Consider the following 15,970-nt stretch of genomic DNA (forward strand, 5'->3'; position numbering starts at 1 on the left):
CTTTATCAATTCTTCTATTTTTTTTATAGCATTAGCCCGCCACAATGCGCTGATAACTTCACTAGTTGAGCAAGAAAACGGTAACGACTTAGTTCTTGTTACTAGTAGATGACCTGAAAATGAATGCGTTTACTTTCAACAACTAGGTGGACCAAAATTGAAAGTGAGTGTGTGTATGTTTGGCATTAACCCATTGCGCAAATTTAGGCACTAATTCCCAAAACGGCCTAAAAGCACGCATGTATTTTGTTTTTCCTCCTTAATTTCCAAGTTATTTTACGTAGCTGATATATATGTAATTATATTTAGACTCTATTTGATTTAATAAAATAAATCTGAATATTTACACTAAAAATAGTCTAGTTAAATTATCTTTTGTCAACCAAAAACCAACACAACATAAAACCGAAAAAACGAAGAACCCCGCACCTAGAACATGAAAATATATTGAAAATCCTATACGGAAACTCCAAAAGGGAATATTCTACTCCCTTTGGAATTGAATTGGAATTTGGAAACAACAACACCTGGTGAAGGCCCTATCTTCTTTTGGCCCAGTTCCATTTAAACACACATCTAGAAACTAAGGACAAATTACTTCTTAAAAACTGCATTTTATTCGAGTTTAGTTCTCAGTTGAAAAACACACTAACAAATTATCTTTTAAAAATTATATTTTAAGAGATATTAATATAACAATAATTAAAAAAAGATTGTCTAATCTGAATAGAGTCCTAACGGGTTAACTTATTAAGCTGAATATTCGAGGCATAGCCTAATCCAGTAAATTCAGAAAGCTTGAGATTTTTTTTTTCTATTACTAAATTTCACGTAATGCACTTACTCTCGCTAAGTTCAATTATATCACCGCTTATTATTATCAATAATTAATAATACAAAAGCATGAAAAAAGTTGAAGCGTTAGATACCATGTCTTAAGAAAAATAGAGTAACTTAAATACTTAATTACTAAAAGTTACTGCATATTTATTTTAGTTATTTGCATATTTGTAGAGCTCAGGGAGTAGTACTATTGGATGCTCTTTTATTATTAATAATTAATAATTAATAATAAATAAGAAAACGTCCATATCAGTCACTGCAATCTAAAAGGATGGGCCACGAACCCTTGCCCGAATCGTAAAGCGCCAAATTCCACTCCACGAACTTCGGTAGCCGTCCAATCACATTCGAGCCCAGAGGACAAAGTCCGAAAAAGATCATGGCCCACTGTGGGGCCCAATCTCTAGCACGCGCGAATCTCAAAGCAATCGCAGCATTCTAGGGCCCTTGGATCAAGGCTTTTCCTTTCTCTTCCACACTAACCGACACGTTAAACGCGTTTTTCTTTTCTTTTCTTTTTTTTTTATTAGGTGAATAAACTTTATTGCCTCTTTTTTTTTTTCTTTGCCATTTTTACAATTTAACATGCTAAAAAAAAACATCCTATTTGTTAGACGTATAAGAGCTTCTCTGAAAATTATGTTGAATTTTTAAATACCAATTTTGACCAATTATTTTTTATTACAACAGAAACAAAAGGTTCAAAATAGAATATCTAGTTCGGAATTCAAATTTTAATTTTAATTAAAATTGTCTAAAATAAATAAAGCTAAAATCTAAAACTATGATTTCCTAATTAGACTGACGTAAATAAATATATAAACTCTGTGACATATATACTTTGCAAACACATTTCTCTTTGTCATTAATTATCTATTAATTTTAAATTTGCGGATCATAAAATTTTTAGAGGAATAAGTTTGACAATAAAACTTTTGTATGGATGGATTTGTAATTTTAAAAATATCAGGGGATGCATAACAAATTATTCCTTTTCTCTCTCTCATGTGCCATAAAAGCATATTCTGTTTTAAAAATTAATTAATTAATTAATTAATTAATTAAAAGCGAGAGAGAGAGAGAGAGAGAGAGAGAGAGAGAGCGAGAAATAAAATTAAATAAAGAGAAGAGTCTAAAGAGGGGTTATTAGGTGAAACCCTCTCACCTCGCCTCGTTCTTTTGTCGTCGTCGTCGTCGTCGTCGTAGATCTCGCGAGAGGAGTGAGGAGGTCGAGCATGGCGAATGGGGCGGTGATCCTGCGGAGATCGGCGGCGGCGGTGGTGGAGCGCGCGGCGGCGGGAGCGCGGTCGACCGCGGCGCCCCCGGACGCGGAGGCCGCGGCGGTGCGCGCGGTGCGCAACGTCGGGTCGTTCCGGGTGCACTACGCGGCGCTCCTCTGGGGCCTCCTCCTCGCGTCCCTCGCGCCGCGCCACCGCGCCTCCATGCTCTTCCTCATGGCCGCGTCCAAGCTCGTCCTCGCCTACGGGGTCCTCCTCCGCGTCTTCCCCAACTCGGCACTCCTCCGCCGCGTCCTCGACCGCAGGCTCGTCCTCGGCCTCTTCCTCCTCGCCGTCCTCCTCGAGCTCGCCGCCACCGACGCCCTCGGCTGCCTCTTCGCCGCCATGGCCCTGGGGCTCCCCATCGTCCTCCTCCACGCCGTCTTCAGGGTCAGGGACGACCTCTTGCTCGCCGAGGAGGGCTCCGCCGCCGCCGCGGCGAACGGCGGAGACACGCCGGAGAAGAAGGAGGAGGGGGATCTCGAATCGGGGCCCTCGCGGTGACGACGATCGCGCGATCCCCACCGTTGCATACTAGGATAAAAAGAGAAATACGTTAACCAGGTGATAAAAATTGGGCCTTTTTTACTTTCTTTTTTTTCCCCCTTTTTCCCCTCCTATATGCTAAATAGGGCGTTCTATACAGATGTTCTACAACAGTTAATTAGGGTGTAATTTTTCACTATGTTTGATGACAAAGATTTTGCAATGAAAAATAGAAGTTGAGTTCTAAAATTTGATAGATCATGGCATTGTGTTTTGCACATGAAGGTTTTGCAATGAAAAATACAAGTTCTAAGATTTGATGGATCATGGCATTGTGTTTTTTAGGATTTACTTGGGAGGGAAAAGAGGACCTAAATTGAGAACTAGAAAGGGGCGATAGGGCATTAGCATGATAAGGTTCTTCTGAGTTTGCTTCATCAAATTGATTTGTGTACGGTTTCTAATTGTTCATGTGGAGATTGAAATAGTAGGAAATGGGAGTTCCCTGCTCCTGATTCAGTTATGCAATGTAGCAACTTTGTGGGATTTATTTATTTATTTATTTTTGGTTAATATGCAAAAAGAATTTGCAAGTGTAATGTGAATGGTTGTCAAAGTGGAAAACAGGAAAAGCTTATAGCTGTGTGCGATTTGATCTTGGTTTTAATCGGGGTTTTTGTTTTTGCCATTTCCTTGTGGAAAGGGGAAAAAAAAAAAAATGCAGCTGTGGTAATGCATTTCCATTTGAACCGGATCTATGTAATTAAATAAATGTATGAGCAATGAGCAAAAACAATAGGCATTTGGCAGCGACTTGCTGTTTAATGCTCTAGAGACTAGAGATATTTAAAATGACCTTTTGTGCCGAACTAAGGGAGTTCTAATTTAAAATTTCTTTTTATAGTTTAATGACAAATATTAGTTTTTGATAGAAACGAAATATGGGTGTCATGGAAGAGGAAAATTGAGTTGTGTTTCAGATGAAAGAGTTAATTTTTGGCAGTAATGGCACATAAGCTACCACTTGTAAGTGGGGTTCGCACATCAATTTGTAGAATCGTTTTTTCAGTTTCAGTTTCTAACCTTTATCAAGAGTACCATAACGTAGTGAAGCTTCTTAGCNATGTGTACGGTTTCTAATTGTTCATGTGGAGATTGAAATAGTAGGAAATGGGAGTTCCCTGCTCCTGATTCAGTTATGCAATGTAGCAACTTTGTGGGATTTTTTTATTTATTTATTTTTGGTTAATATGCAAAAAGAATTTGCGAGTGTAATGTGAATGGTTGTCAAAGTGGAAAACAGGAAAAGCTTATAGCTGTGTGCGATTTGATCTTGGTTTTAATCGGGGTTTTGGTTTTCGCCATTTACTTGTGGAAAGGGGAAAAAAAAAAAAAAAAAAAAAGCAGATCTATGTAATTAAATAAATGTATGAGCAATGAGCAAAAACAATAGGCATTTGGCAGCGACTTGCTGTTTAATGCTCTAGAGACTAGAGATATTTAAAATGACCTTTTGTGCCGAACTAAGGGAGTTCTAATTTAAAATTTCTTTTTATAGTTTAATGACAAATATTAGTTTTTGATAGAAACGAAATATGGGTGTCATGGAAGAGGAAAATTGAGTTGTGTTTCAGATGAAAGAGTTAATTTTTGGCAGTAATGGCACATAAGCTACCACTTGTAAGTGGGGTTCGCACATCAATTTGTAGAATCGTTTTTTCAGTTTCAGTTTCTAACCTTTATCAAGAGTACCATAACGTAGTGAAGCTTCTTAGCTAGATCGATCACCGGAGACGAGAGCTTTTCTATTGATCAGGTAGTGTTCTCAGGGTACAGAACAGAGCTACATTTGATATACAACCGAGTAACAATTTTTAAGTCATTCGAAATGCCTGGTAAAAGCACAAGACCTGGACTTTCTCAAATGATCAGAAATAGAAGCTGTAATTTAAAACTCTTGCATTAGCTGCTGCAGATAATTATTGGCAGAATTTTGATGTGGAAACTGTTAGAGCTTCTTTGAAAAAACTGCAACCAAATCGCATTTCACCATAATCTTCGGTCGAGCCAAACACGACTTAAGATCATCGTAAATTAAAGAAATCTACATCAATTTGAGTACAGTAGTTTGCTTTCTGTGAAGAAAAGAACAGAATTAACGGAAACTTAGTGCTTCACTGCATTTCAAAATTTTTGAGATATTAACATGCTACACAAATTGCATGATAAATATCCAATATTGCAAGGAGATAGGATTCATACATCTACCTATCATTACACTGCAACCAATTGTATGTATTTTTAACAAAGTGAGCGTGGTATCACAGATTATGCATATTAAACATAGTCCACTAAACAAATATCAACAAGAACAATCCCGACTAAAGAAAAGAGAGAAGTTATATGATAGACAAATCAGGATCATCAAAGCAAGTATGAAACAAGTTCTATTCTCTGTTTCAACTTTTTTTTTTCTGATAACAGAGAAAGTAGCGTGCACCTTTCACTACTGTGTTGAACAAACAAGGGCCTCTACCAACAGAAACAATACGAATACTCTGTAATACGGAACTAGATTCTTTGCTCATATATTTTCATTGAATTCAAGCAATTCAACTAATCCAATGAAAAGAAAAGGGATGCTACAACATCAAAATAACAAAAGAAACAAGAACTAGTAGTAGAAAAGAAATACAGTAAACAACAACTGCACCTTACTCGAAACCCTAGCACCAGATTCCCCTAAAACTACAATTCATTTTGCTTTTTCGAATTGGAGCTAAAAGTTTATCATATATTAAGGCATTTCCTTTGAGGAAGCAGAAAAGCCCGAAAGATAAGACCCACTCAGTTAACAATTGAAACACTTTATTGCATACGATAAGTAAATCATGAAAAGAGAGAACCATACATTTCGACTGATAAAATTAGAACTGATGCCTCGGAATATTTACATCATAGACAGAAGCAACTACTATTGATAATGGAAAGAAGTACTAAAAGAGAAGGAATTGGAAGCAATTAAGAAAAACATGAAAGAGAATGATTATAACGCTATCAAGTAAGAAAGAATGAGGGATTAGACAAATGAGTAGCATGTTGCATAGCAATATTTTATGGTGGTTCTATAGCTATAGAATGTCAAAAATCGGAGGCTTAATAACTGTCCATTCCTGGACATTGAAGTACTGCAAAAGTGCTCAATTGATGACCACTATAGCAACAGCTATTCAATTACAATTACTATTCTTATACTGCAATCAAGTATTGCTTCAAGATTTTAGAAACTCTTATACAAGCTCCTACATCAAGCAGCTACTAAGGGATCATCATAACCAATAACTAATGGTAATGGATTAACCTATTGAAGAAAGTTTGGTCTACAACAGAATGGAAAGCAGAAAGGGTGCATCCTCCGATCCTCCCAAACCAGAAAAAACAGAAAACTGCAGCCTCCTCAGTTAACCAACCACTTTCCAGCAGTCAAATCAGAGATGCTGAGAGTGCAGACTGATACAGCAACAAAATATAGTACGACAAGGTAAATAAATAGGACAAACCCCTGTTGTAATATTGGATCAATAGGGTGTGATACTGTGATGTGATTTTATACATGGAAAATAACATACTCTGCATGCAACATTCTAATATAAACAGGATTTACATCTTTCACAGTTATACTGTCTCACCGGATCATATCACGAAAGAGACCCAATAACCAGAAGAAACACGCACAAACGTCACCAGTAAATCAGAAACAAACATATATTAGCATTACAGTCTGAACTTTGTTATCTACAGGCAGCTATAACTTGATGCTCTGTGCAAAACAAAGCAATCAAAGATTCAAAATACAGCAGTTTGACTTAGTTGCATATTAATACCATTAGATAACATCACTACACAAAACGATGCTATTTACAACAGTTCCATTCAGCAAATATTCACATTCTTAGCTACTCTAACCTATACCCAGCAGCGAGAACTTAGAGATCGAGAGGTTGTGAAATAGGAATTGTCCCAACACTAATAGTCCAAAAGGGCTCATTTCACTCATTTGTCACTGCATCGGAAAATACTTTTCACATATTATGAAACAGTACCAAACCGGCGGAGTAAAACTAAATACTTGGTAGCAGTGTTACCTACTACAAAAGGGAGGATAACCTCCAGGTGCCCACCAAGGAGGATCGGGGAATGCGACGCCTCTCCTCCCGGCTATGTTGAGGATGTCCATGTCGCCTAATTTCACATTGATATTACCGGACAACATGTCGACGCAATCACGAAGACAAGCCGGAAAGGCCGAATCCTTGACCTCCGGAATCGTTTCATGCGCGGGCGCCGGTGGTCGAGCTTCAGCTTTCTTCCTCGATCGGCGCCCTGCATTCCCCTCCTCAGTTGGAGGTTTCAATATGGAATCCGGAAGCTTTCTCCGCGACGACACTGCTCTCGAAGCATCTTGAAGGGTTTCCAGGGATTGATTACGAAATTCCCCGATTTCTTCTAGTGAGGGATTCATCGATACAGCAGCGTCCTCTTTCGATGTCTCGACCGTTCTACTTTTACCAAACCCTAACACTTCCTTACCTCTGGTGGGGGTCTTTTGCGGGGAAACCGACGATCCAATGCTGCAGTCCCTCGATTTGGTGCTACAAACCCTAGATTTTCCCTTGAGACCACCGGAGGATGTACGAGCGAGCTCCTGCGTTGGGGTGACTGGATCCCGCTCGCTAGGGTTCGGGGCCGTCGCTTTCGAGAGCCCTCGCGCGCGATCGCCGTCGTTGGATGCGGCGCAGGGGGAGTCGGGGAGGGAGCGCATGAACATGGCGGCGTCGGCGTGGGGCGTCGGGGAGGGGGCGGCGCCGCCGAAGCCCGTGGCGGCGGCGGCGCCGGTGGGGACGGCGGTGGCGGGGGAGGTGGCGGGGGTGTCGGCGTCGTCGAAGAACTCACCCTCACCGCACTCTTGCTCGATCCAGGAGAAGGGGTCGCCCATGGCGCATTGCCACCGCGAAGACGACGATGGGATCGGGTGGAAAAGAAGAGTCCCGATACATGGGCCGGAAATTGGGCCTAGTAGTATGAGCCCACGTCTAAGAAATAAGCCGAACCGAATTGGGCCCACGTCTAAGAAATAAGACGAACCGAATTGGGCCACGTGTTTCCCTGGCTCAGCGGAACCACACGTGAAAAGGCGGGAACCGAGTTATGTGTACGTAAATAAAATAAAATCACAATACCACGCTTTATCCTAAATCCACTCGTACTCCAACTAGGACTAGGAGTATCCAGTACAAATTTAACTCCTAATTCTACTCCGATTCTGCTCCTCTGACTAACTATAAATAACAACTCACGGTAATCTCAAAACATTCATTATACAATTTAACAATTAACAATTTCTCTACTTGTTTCTCGTGCCCGATCTCGCACCAACAATCAATGACGGATCTCACGCCCTACCCCGACAGTCGCGAGAGAGTGATCGACTTTCTCACCACATATCTCGAGAAGGTGACAAAGGAGAACGACGTGGACCGTCCCGGTACAAGACTGCAGGAGCGGGAGTCGGTGTTCGACATGATTACAAAGCCGAGGTATGCGGCTCGCGCGTTCGTCACTCGCCTTCCGTCCCGCCTCCCCGACTGCGGCGCGCGTTCTTTCGTCGTCGCATACATCTACCTCAGCCGCTTCCTACGGAGGCAACGCGACACTATCACTCTCGACTCCTTCAACGTCCGCCGCCTCCTTCTCACCAGCCTCCTTACTGCTACCAAATTTGAGCTCGGATTGTAAGTTATAAATATAGTTTCCCTTCTTTCTGTTTTTAAATATATCAATATACCTATATTAATTTTGGTCTTTGAAGTTTATTATGACGCCCCAACTTTCCAGAATGTCACCCATTCTAGAACTACTTCCGTCCTAACACGCTTAACTCTCTTAACCTCTTGGATCTTGCCACCACCCAAAATGCAAAATGCTTAAGTCGGGTTAAGAGTTTAGCCCCATTATATCTCATATATAGGATTATTTGAGGTCTCACATTTACAGATATGCTTTGCTTAATTTTTTATTTGTATTTGTAGGCGTGAGACTCATCTGATAGTATTTTCTACTCTTTTTTTTTTATTATTGATTTGGTTTTTCTTCTTATCGTAAAGTAAATTTTATTTATATTTTTTTTTATTGAACCGGTTGCTCTTCTCATAGTACTACCGGTCGAGACGCAGCCGGTCTTTATTAGATCGGTGCTATTGCCTGCACCGGGTTTATGACTCAATATCATACACCACACCCCTGAACTTTTGTGATCGAAGCTACAAAATTAAAAATTAACTTACTAAAATTTATTTTATACAATTTGAAATATACATATATATTAAATTTTTCATTTTTTATTGCCAAATTTCTTACTAATCAAGCGTCATCCTTTGTTTAGCATTAATTTTTTTAAGTTATTTGTAGCAGATTTTACCTATCGAATAGAGTTTTGATTTTATTTTAAAACCTTAATTATAAAGTATAATGTTTGGTACATGAACCGTATACATACACAAGGCGTAGGCAATAAATCTCTGATTCTTGAAAGACAATTCCATGACCGTTCCTTCACTTTTTCCAAAAATTCCTTTCAATTTTCAATCCGTTTTTTCGCTTCTATATTAAAATTAATCATTGCATGAGAGTATTTAATTAATTTCTTTTTGCAGAAATTATGTCGCATCTAAGTGCAATTATAGAAAAAAAAAATAGTTCATAATATTAAGAATAGTAACAAAATTCTCTAATTTTTTTTAAAAAAAATCCACTATGAAGTATTGATTCTAATTTTAGAAGAACTATGAAGAATTTGTGAATTTACTAAGTATAATTTAAATATTTTTATATCTATTCTTTTTAATTTTTTGTATAACTTGTTTGATAAAAATTTGAATAATTGTGTAGGAACTTTTTGTTCCTTTACATATTTTAGTTTCATATATTTATATTTTATTAACCGAATTATTATTGATTTTTTAAAAAGAATTTACGAATTGTTTCCTAACTCCCAACTTTCCATCCTTATTGAATTTAAGCCGAATTGTCTTAATCTTTTTCTAGTACAATTAAATGGGATGTGAAAGATAAAAGATAAGAACATATATTATATATATTGGAAATTATTTGGAAACTCTTTTGAAAGAAATAATGGAATATTTTATTTGCCATAAGGAATTAGGTGACATGAGGATTTAAAATTCAATTTCCTCAGTAAATCTAAGGATGAAATTGCCGCTCAGCAAATGGAGAAAAAATTTCGAAGCAAATGTCTTCTTTTGTATTTTCTGAAGTAATTGATCTTTGAATATGCATAATGATATATTCAACCACAAATAATTAGTTTCTTATTCTAATTAATAATTACTAACCTATCCATTTGTACAATTTTTTGACAGCGGCTACAACAATTCCCTATTTGCGAGAATTGGACGGATCAAATTGAAGGACATGAATAATATGGAGAGTGCATTTTTGGACGGCATCGACTTCCACCGCACGGTCAGGGGCTGCGACTTCGACAACTTCTGGATGCTTCTTTATTATTATCATGAATTCACTACAACAGGGAACTTGGAGATTGCTCAACTGATACCCTCTGCTTCTGCGCCGTCAAACACGGAGATTTCACAACCGATATCCTCTGCTATTGCACCTACAGCGACCCTAGTGTTGCCTTGCTGCATTTACGTGGGAGCTGCTTGCAACTGCTCCGAGTAGAAGCTGCTTGAGTTACTGTGATATTAGGAGTACAGTAATTCTCGTGCTCCTAATTTTTTAATCATTCATCAATTTTGATGGGTGATTAGGATGAGAGAGAAAGAGAAATTGGAGAGAAATTTAAAGAGAAAGAGAAATTGAGATATCCAATTTCTCATCAATTTCTCTTCTCTCTTACTTTCCAATAATCCATTAAAATTGATGGATAGTTAGAAAGTTAGGAGCACAGGGACTATTGTGCTCCTGATAGTATAGTAGTCTTGCTTTATATATATATATATAATTTGTAAATCATATGCGTATTATGTATTGGAAATAATTGGTGGTCTAAGTTGATAGACATGCTCAGACATGTCGACTGAGAATTAGTATATGCGTGTTTTTCTTGATTAATTACTCCAACTTTATAGAGCAGTGCACTTTTTGTTTTTCAACTTTTACGTTTCAATTTTTCCAAGTTTGTTTCCGAGTCCGAGTCTGGGGCAGAATTCGAATCCGAGCTTAAGCCCAAGCATGAATCAAAGTTCAAGGTTGGGTGCGATTCGAGTCCGAATTCGAGGCCGTATCCGAGTCAGAATCTAAGCCCGAGTTCGAGGCCGAGTCAGACACTACACTAAATTGCTCTTGTTGAACACTCTACATATTTAAATTTAGTTTGAACTAGTCACTGGTCTATACATATCTCAAAAATCTACTGCTTACTTTTCTTTGAGAAATTAGAACAATGTTATAATTACAATTTAAAATGGGTTGTAATTAATACTACGACTCTCTCATCCAATGACTAATTTTATCATTCTTTTTTTTTGTACATAAAAAGTAAAAAGGCCGTCGTTAAACTCTCTACACACCCTTAAATGAATGATTTTTAAATTCGCAATATATTTTTAAAATTCTGAAGGGAGAGAGATTATAATCCTTTGGATTGTAGGGTCGGCATTTATATAATATAGGTGAGTTTTCGCTACAACGAAGCTAAAATAAATTTGGACTCTGAAAATACAAGTTTTTCTGATTCTTTGATCTAATAATTCTGAGAATATTTTGACGGTAGAAAATAATAATAATAATAATAATAGAACATTTTTCGAAGGATCCTACAAAAATTAGATAAAAACATATGCACCAAATTAATTTTACGGCTAAATTATATAAAATCTTATGTCAAAATTCGATTTTTCACTTTTCTCCTATGTCATTTTAAAACCTACGCTTTGCCCTCTTGTAAAATAAAAATATTCACAGAGAGGTACACTGTGAAATGTGATCACAAAATGATCATTTTGCTTCTCACCATTTTCGTCTTCTTTCTCATCTTGCTCATTCGCCCTCTTGATCGGTCGCGGTTCGCGCCTCGATCGTCCGCAATTCCTCTCCATTTTCTTCTCTACCTACTCCTCTTCTCCTTCTGCACCCTTATCGCCTCTCCATTTCGGCGACACTAGGAAAGAAATCGAGGTGGGCGTGAATGGAAAGGTGGGCAATGGCAACGAGGGCGAAGGCGAGGCGGCGGACGGAGATGCGGGCGAGGGAGGGCAAAGCACAGTAAAAAAAATCGAGGGTATTTTTGGCATAAAAGTATATTTTATAGCGGAATCCTAACAGATCACTAAAGGCAGGGGATAAAGTGAATATTTTTTATTTTATAAGAAGGCAAAGTGTATGTTTTTAAATGACAGGAGAAAAAAGTGAAAAATCGAATTTTGACTGAAAAATTTTCTATAAATTAGCCTAATTTTAAAGTTCTTCCTCATGAATATATATATACTAATTAAATTAGGAATCCCGCAAAAATATCTACGAAAAATTTTAGAACCCCACAAGGTACGTTGTGACTTAATGATTAAATTACTACTCACAATAACTTTTTTTTCTTTTTTTTTGGCAACGTAGTTAACTAACACAGCTGAATCTTAATAATCCGTATGATCAAGAATTGTTATTTTCGTATATGAAATAATGCATAAAAAAACTGCATGCACGTAATTCAGTGCTTCTTTAAATATTTGAACGAGTTATTAATTTTTTTATATATAAATTTAGCCTTTTAAATAAAGAAAATAATTTGCTGATGTACAAAACGATTACTTATCCTAATTCAAATCCTACTCCAACTCGAATTACCCAACACAAATATATGATCAATCCTACTCGAACACTGGTTACATTAATATTGAGTACAAATAACTCGATCATGGTACGTACTCTCACTAAGTTCATTATCCAACTATCGCAACTTTTTTTTTTTTTTTTTTTTTTACTTCTCTCCGGTGCTTCAACACGACCCAAAACAATCAATGGCGGAGGAGCTCGAACTCCCCGACGCGCTTCCGAGAGTGGTCGGCCTCCTCGCGGCGTACCTCGAGAAGGCGACAGAGGAGAACAACAAGCGCCGCCCCGTTAAAAGGCTGCGGCAGCAGGGGTCGGCGTTCGACATGATTGTGAGGCCGGTTCGCGCCGCTCGCGGCTTACTCGACCGCCTCCCCGACCTTCTTCCCGACTGCAGCCCCCGGTGCTACGTCCTCGCGTTCGCCTACCTCGACCGCCTCCTCTGGAGGCGCCGCCACTCCATCACTCTCGACTCCTTCAACGTCCGCCGCCTCCTCCTCACCGCCCTCCTCCTAGCCACCAAGTTCGAGCACAGATCGTAAGTTATACATACCTACAGTTTAAATAATTATTGTTCTTTAAAAACTTAAACTTACAACGTATATATAATGGCTTTTTTATTTTCACTTAAATTAACTGAAGTACTACATTACTTATTTAGGCATGTCAAAAAAGACAAAAAAAAAAGAGTATTACATATTTCTATGAATAGTTTTTTTTTTATCTTTCACTACAACAGAATTAAGTTATAGGGACACATGTTTGAAACTCTTTTGAGTAAGTGTCCCATTTATCCTAAAATTTAAAAGAACATCTACTAATGCCTAAATATAAAGCCCAATCCAACCAAAAATAAAAAATTACTCTACTCAATCCATCACACCTAGTTCATTTAGTCCGATTACAAATAGAAAAGAAAAATCAATTACCGTCTTTTCTCTCTTTTCACTCAATCCACTGAAATTTTAGACGAAGAGCCTTTCCTGTCGTCCTCCTCCGCCACCACAGCTAACGAGATAGAGTTTCAGCGGTTGCTAAATGTTTAAATAAGTGTTGGTAAATTAGCAGCACTTTTTTAGGTTATAGCGACACTCTTTAACTGTCACTATATACCTAGCGACCCCACATATAGCAATACTTTTTAAAAGTGTCGGTAATTTTAGCTAGCAACATTTTTTTGACATGTACCTATATTTAAAAGTGTCGCTATAGACCGTTTTTGTTGTAGTGTTTTTTCTACATTTTCCTACAGAAAATAATCTTTGAACATATATAGATGCATAACTACAAATAAATGACCTAGTTTTTACAATTTTTCGATAGCCTCTACGACAATTCCAAATTTGCGAGCATTGCACATGTCAAATTGATGGTCATGAACAAGTTAGAGTGGGAGTTTTTCAAAGACGTCGACTACCAACTTGGGGTAAAGGACGGCGACTTCGACAGCTACTGCAAGATTCTGCTTCATCAGGACGCCGAGGCGTCGAACTCGGAGATTGCACGACCAATACCCCCCGCATCTACACTGTCGACATTGTCGCTGCCTTGCTCCTTGTACGCGGCGGAAGCTGCTTGCGACGGCTCCAAGTAGACGCCGTTTGAGTGATACATACATATTTTGGATCTTCTAATGTGTTTTGATTTGTAAATAATACACACAGTATTAGGTATTACAATTAATCAGATGGTTTAAGTTGATCGAGGGGTTGAGATATGTTGATTGAGAATAAGTATATATGTGCTTTTCTTGATTAATTATTCCAACTTTATAGAGTAGTATNGAATTTTTTTTTTTTTTTTTTTTTTTTACTTCTCTCCGGTGCTTCAACACGACCCAAAACAATCAATGGCGGAGGAGCTCGAACTCCCCGACGCGCTTCCGAGAGTGGTCGGCCTCCTCGCGGCGTACCTCGAGAAGGCGACAGAGGAGAACAACAAGCGCCGCCCCGTTAAAAGGCTGCGGCAGCAGGGATCGGCGTTCGACATGATTGTGAGGCCGGTTCGCGCCGCTCGCGGCTTACTCGACCGCCTCCCCGACCTTCTTCCCGACTGCAGCCCCCGGTGCTACGTCCTCGCGTTCGCCTACCTCGACCGCTTCCTCTGGAGGCGCCGCCACTCCATCACTCTCGACTCCTTCAACGTCCGCCGCCTCCTCCTCACCGCCCTCCTCCTAGCCACCAAGTTCGAGCACAGATCGTAAGTTATACATACCTACAGTTTAAATAATTATTGTTCTTTCAAAACTTAAACTTACGGCGTATATATAATGTCCAAATTGAAACACCAAATTATGGCTTTTTTATTTTCACTTAAATTAACTGAAGTACTACGTTACTTATTTAGGCATGTCAAAAAAGACAAAAAAAAAAAAAGTATTACATATTTTTATGAATTTTTTTTTTTTTCTTTCACTACAACAGAATTAGGTTATGGAGACACATGTTTGGGACACTTTTGAGTAAGTGTCCCATTATGCTAAAACTTAAAAAAACATCAACTAATGTCTAAATATAAAGCCCAATCCAACCAAAAATAAAAGATTACTCTACTCAACTCACCACACCCAGTTCATTTGGTTCGATTACAAATAGAAAAGAAAAAAAAAAGAAAAATCAATTACCATCTTTTCTTCTCTTTTCACTCAATCCACTGAAATTCTAGACGAAGAGCCTTTCCTGTCGTCCTCCTCCGCCACCGCAGCTAACGAGATAGAGTTTCGGCGGTTGCTAAATGCTTAAATAAGTGTTGGTAAATTAGCAGCACTCTTTTAGGTTATAGCGACACTCTTTAACCGTCATTATATACCTAGCGACCCCACATATAGCAACACTTTTTAAAAGTGTCGGTAATTTTAGCTAGCAGCACTTTTTTGACATGTACCTATATTTAAAAGTGTCGCTATAGACCGTTTTTATTGTAGTGTTGCTTCTACATTTTTCTACAAAAAATGATCTTTGAACATATACAGATGCATAACTACAAATATATAATCTAGTTTTTACAATTTTTCGATAGCCTCTACGACAATTCCAAATTTGCGAGCATTGCACATGTCAAATTGATGGTCATGAACAAGTTAGAGTGGGAGTTTTTCAAAGACGTCGACTACCAACTTGGGGTAAAGGACGGCGACTTCGACAGCTACTGCAAGATTCTGCTTCATCAGGACGCCGAAGCGTCGAACTCGGAGATTGCACGACCAATACCCCCCGCATCTACACTGTCGACATTGTCGCTGCCTTGCTCCTTGTACGCGGCGGAAGCTGCTTGCGACGACGCCAAGTAGACGCCGTTTGAGTGATACATACATATTTTGGATCTTCTAATGTGTTTTGATTTGTAAATAATACACACAGTATTAGGTATTACAATTAAACAGATGGTTTAAGTTGATCGAGGGGCGGAGATATGTTGATTGAGAATAAGTATATATGTGCTTTTCTTGATTAATTATTCCAACTTTATAGAGTAGTATATATATCGTGGGTGAT

The 15,970-nt window shown here is 38.5% G+C and overlaps 5 protein-coding genes across 6 annotated transcripts; 4 read left to right on the forward strand and 1 right to left on the reverse strand.

Moving 5' to 3' along the window:
- On the forward strand, positions 1,917-3,273 carry LOC109713718. Its single transcript, XM_020237896.1, has 2 exons — positions 1,917-2,684; positions 2,952-3,273. Exon 1 carries the CDS (start codon positions 2,079-2,081, stop codon positions 2,622-2,624), a length of 546 nt encoding a protein of 181 aa, XP_020093485.1. The 5' UTR covers positions 1,917-2,078; the 3' UTR covers positions 2,625-2,684; positions 2,952-3,273.
- Positions 4,453-7,706, reverse strand: LOC109713665. Of its 2 annotated transcripts, none has more exons than XM_020237831.1 (2): positions 6,752-7,706; positions 4,453-4,741 (listed from the first exon to the last, which is right to left on the reverse strand). In XM_020237831.1, exons 1-2 carry the CDS (start codon positions 7,600-7,602, stop codon positions 4,711-4,713), a joined length of 882 nt encoding a protein of 293 aa, XP_020093420.1. In that variant the 5' UTR covers positions 7,603-7,706; the 3' UTR covers positions 4,453-4,710. The 2 variants fall into 2 exon arrangements, with proteins under 2 accessions (XP_020093420.1, XP_020093421.1); XM_020237832.1 differs by lacking the exon at positions 4,453-4,741 and adding an exon at positions 6,354-6,669 and having other exon boundaries at positions 6,752-7,701.
- On the forward strand, positions 7,902-10,473 carry LOC109713666 (cyclin-U4-1-like). Its single transcript, XM_020237834.1, has 2 exons — positions 7,902-8,398; positions 10,046-10,473. Exons 1-2 carry the CDS (start codon positions 8,049-8,051, stop codon positions 10,365-10,367), a joined length of 672 nt encoding a protein of 223 aa, XP_020093423.1. The 5' UTR covers positions 7,902-8,048; the 3' UTR covers positions 10,368-10,473.
- On the forward strand, positions 12,665-14,070 carry LOC109714671 (cyclin-P4-1-like). Its single transcript, XM_020239367.1, has 2 exons — positions 12,665-13,014; positions 13,800-14,070. Exons 1-2 carry the CDS (start codon positions 12,665-12,667, stop codon positions 14,068-14,070), a joined length of 621 nt encoding a protein of 206 aa, XP_020094956.1.
- On the forward strand, positions 14,326-15,765 carry LOC109714672 (cyclin-P4-1-like). The gene is made up of 2 exons (XM_020239368.1): positions 14,326-14,675; positions 15,495-15,765. The coding sequence occupies exons 1-2, from the start codon at positions 14,326-14,328 to the stop codon at positions 15,763-15,765; spliced, it is 621 nt and encodes a 206-aa protein (XP_020094957.1).

Source organism: Ananas comosus, linkage group 8 (assembly GCF_001540865.1).
Source record: "Ananas comosus cultivar F153 linkage group 8, ASM154086v1, whole genome shotgun sequence".
NCBI lineage: Eukaryota > Viridiplantae > Streptophyta > Magnoliopsida > Poales > Bromeliaceae > Ananas > Ananas comosus.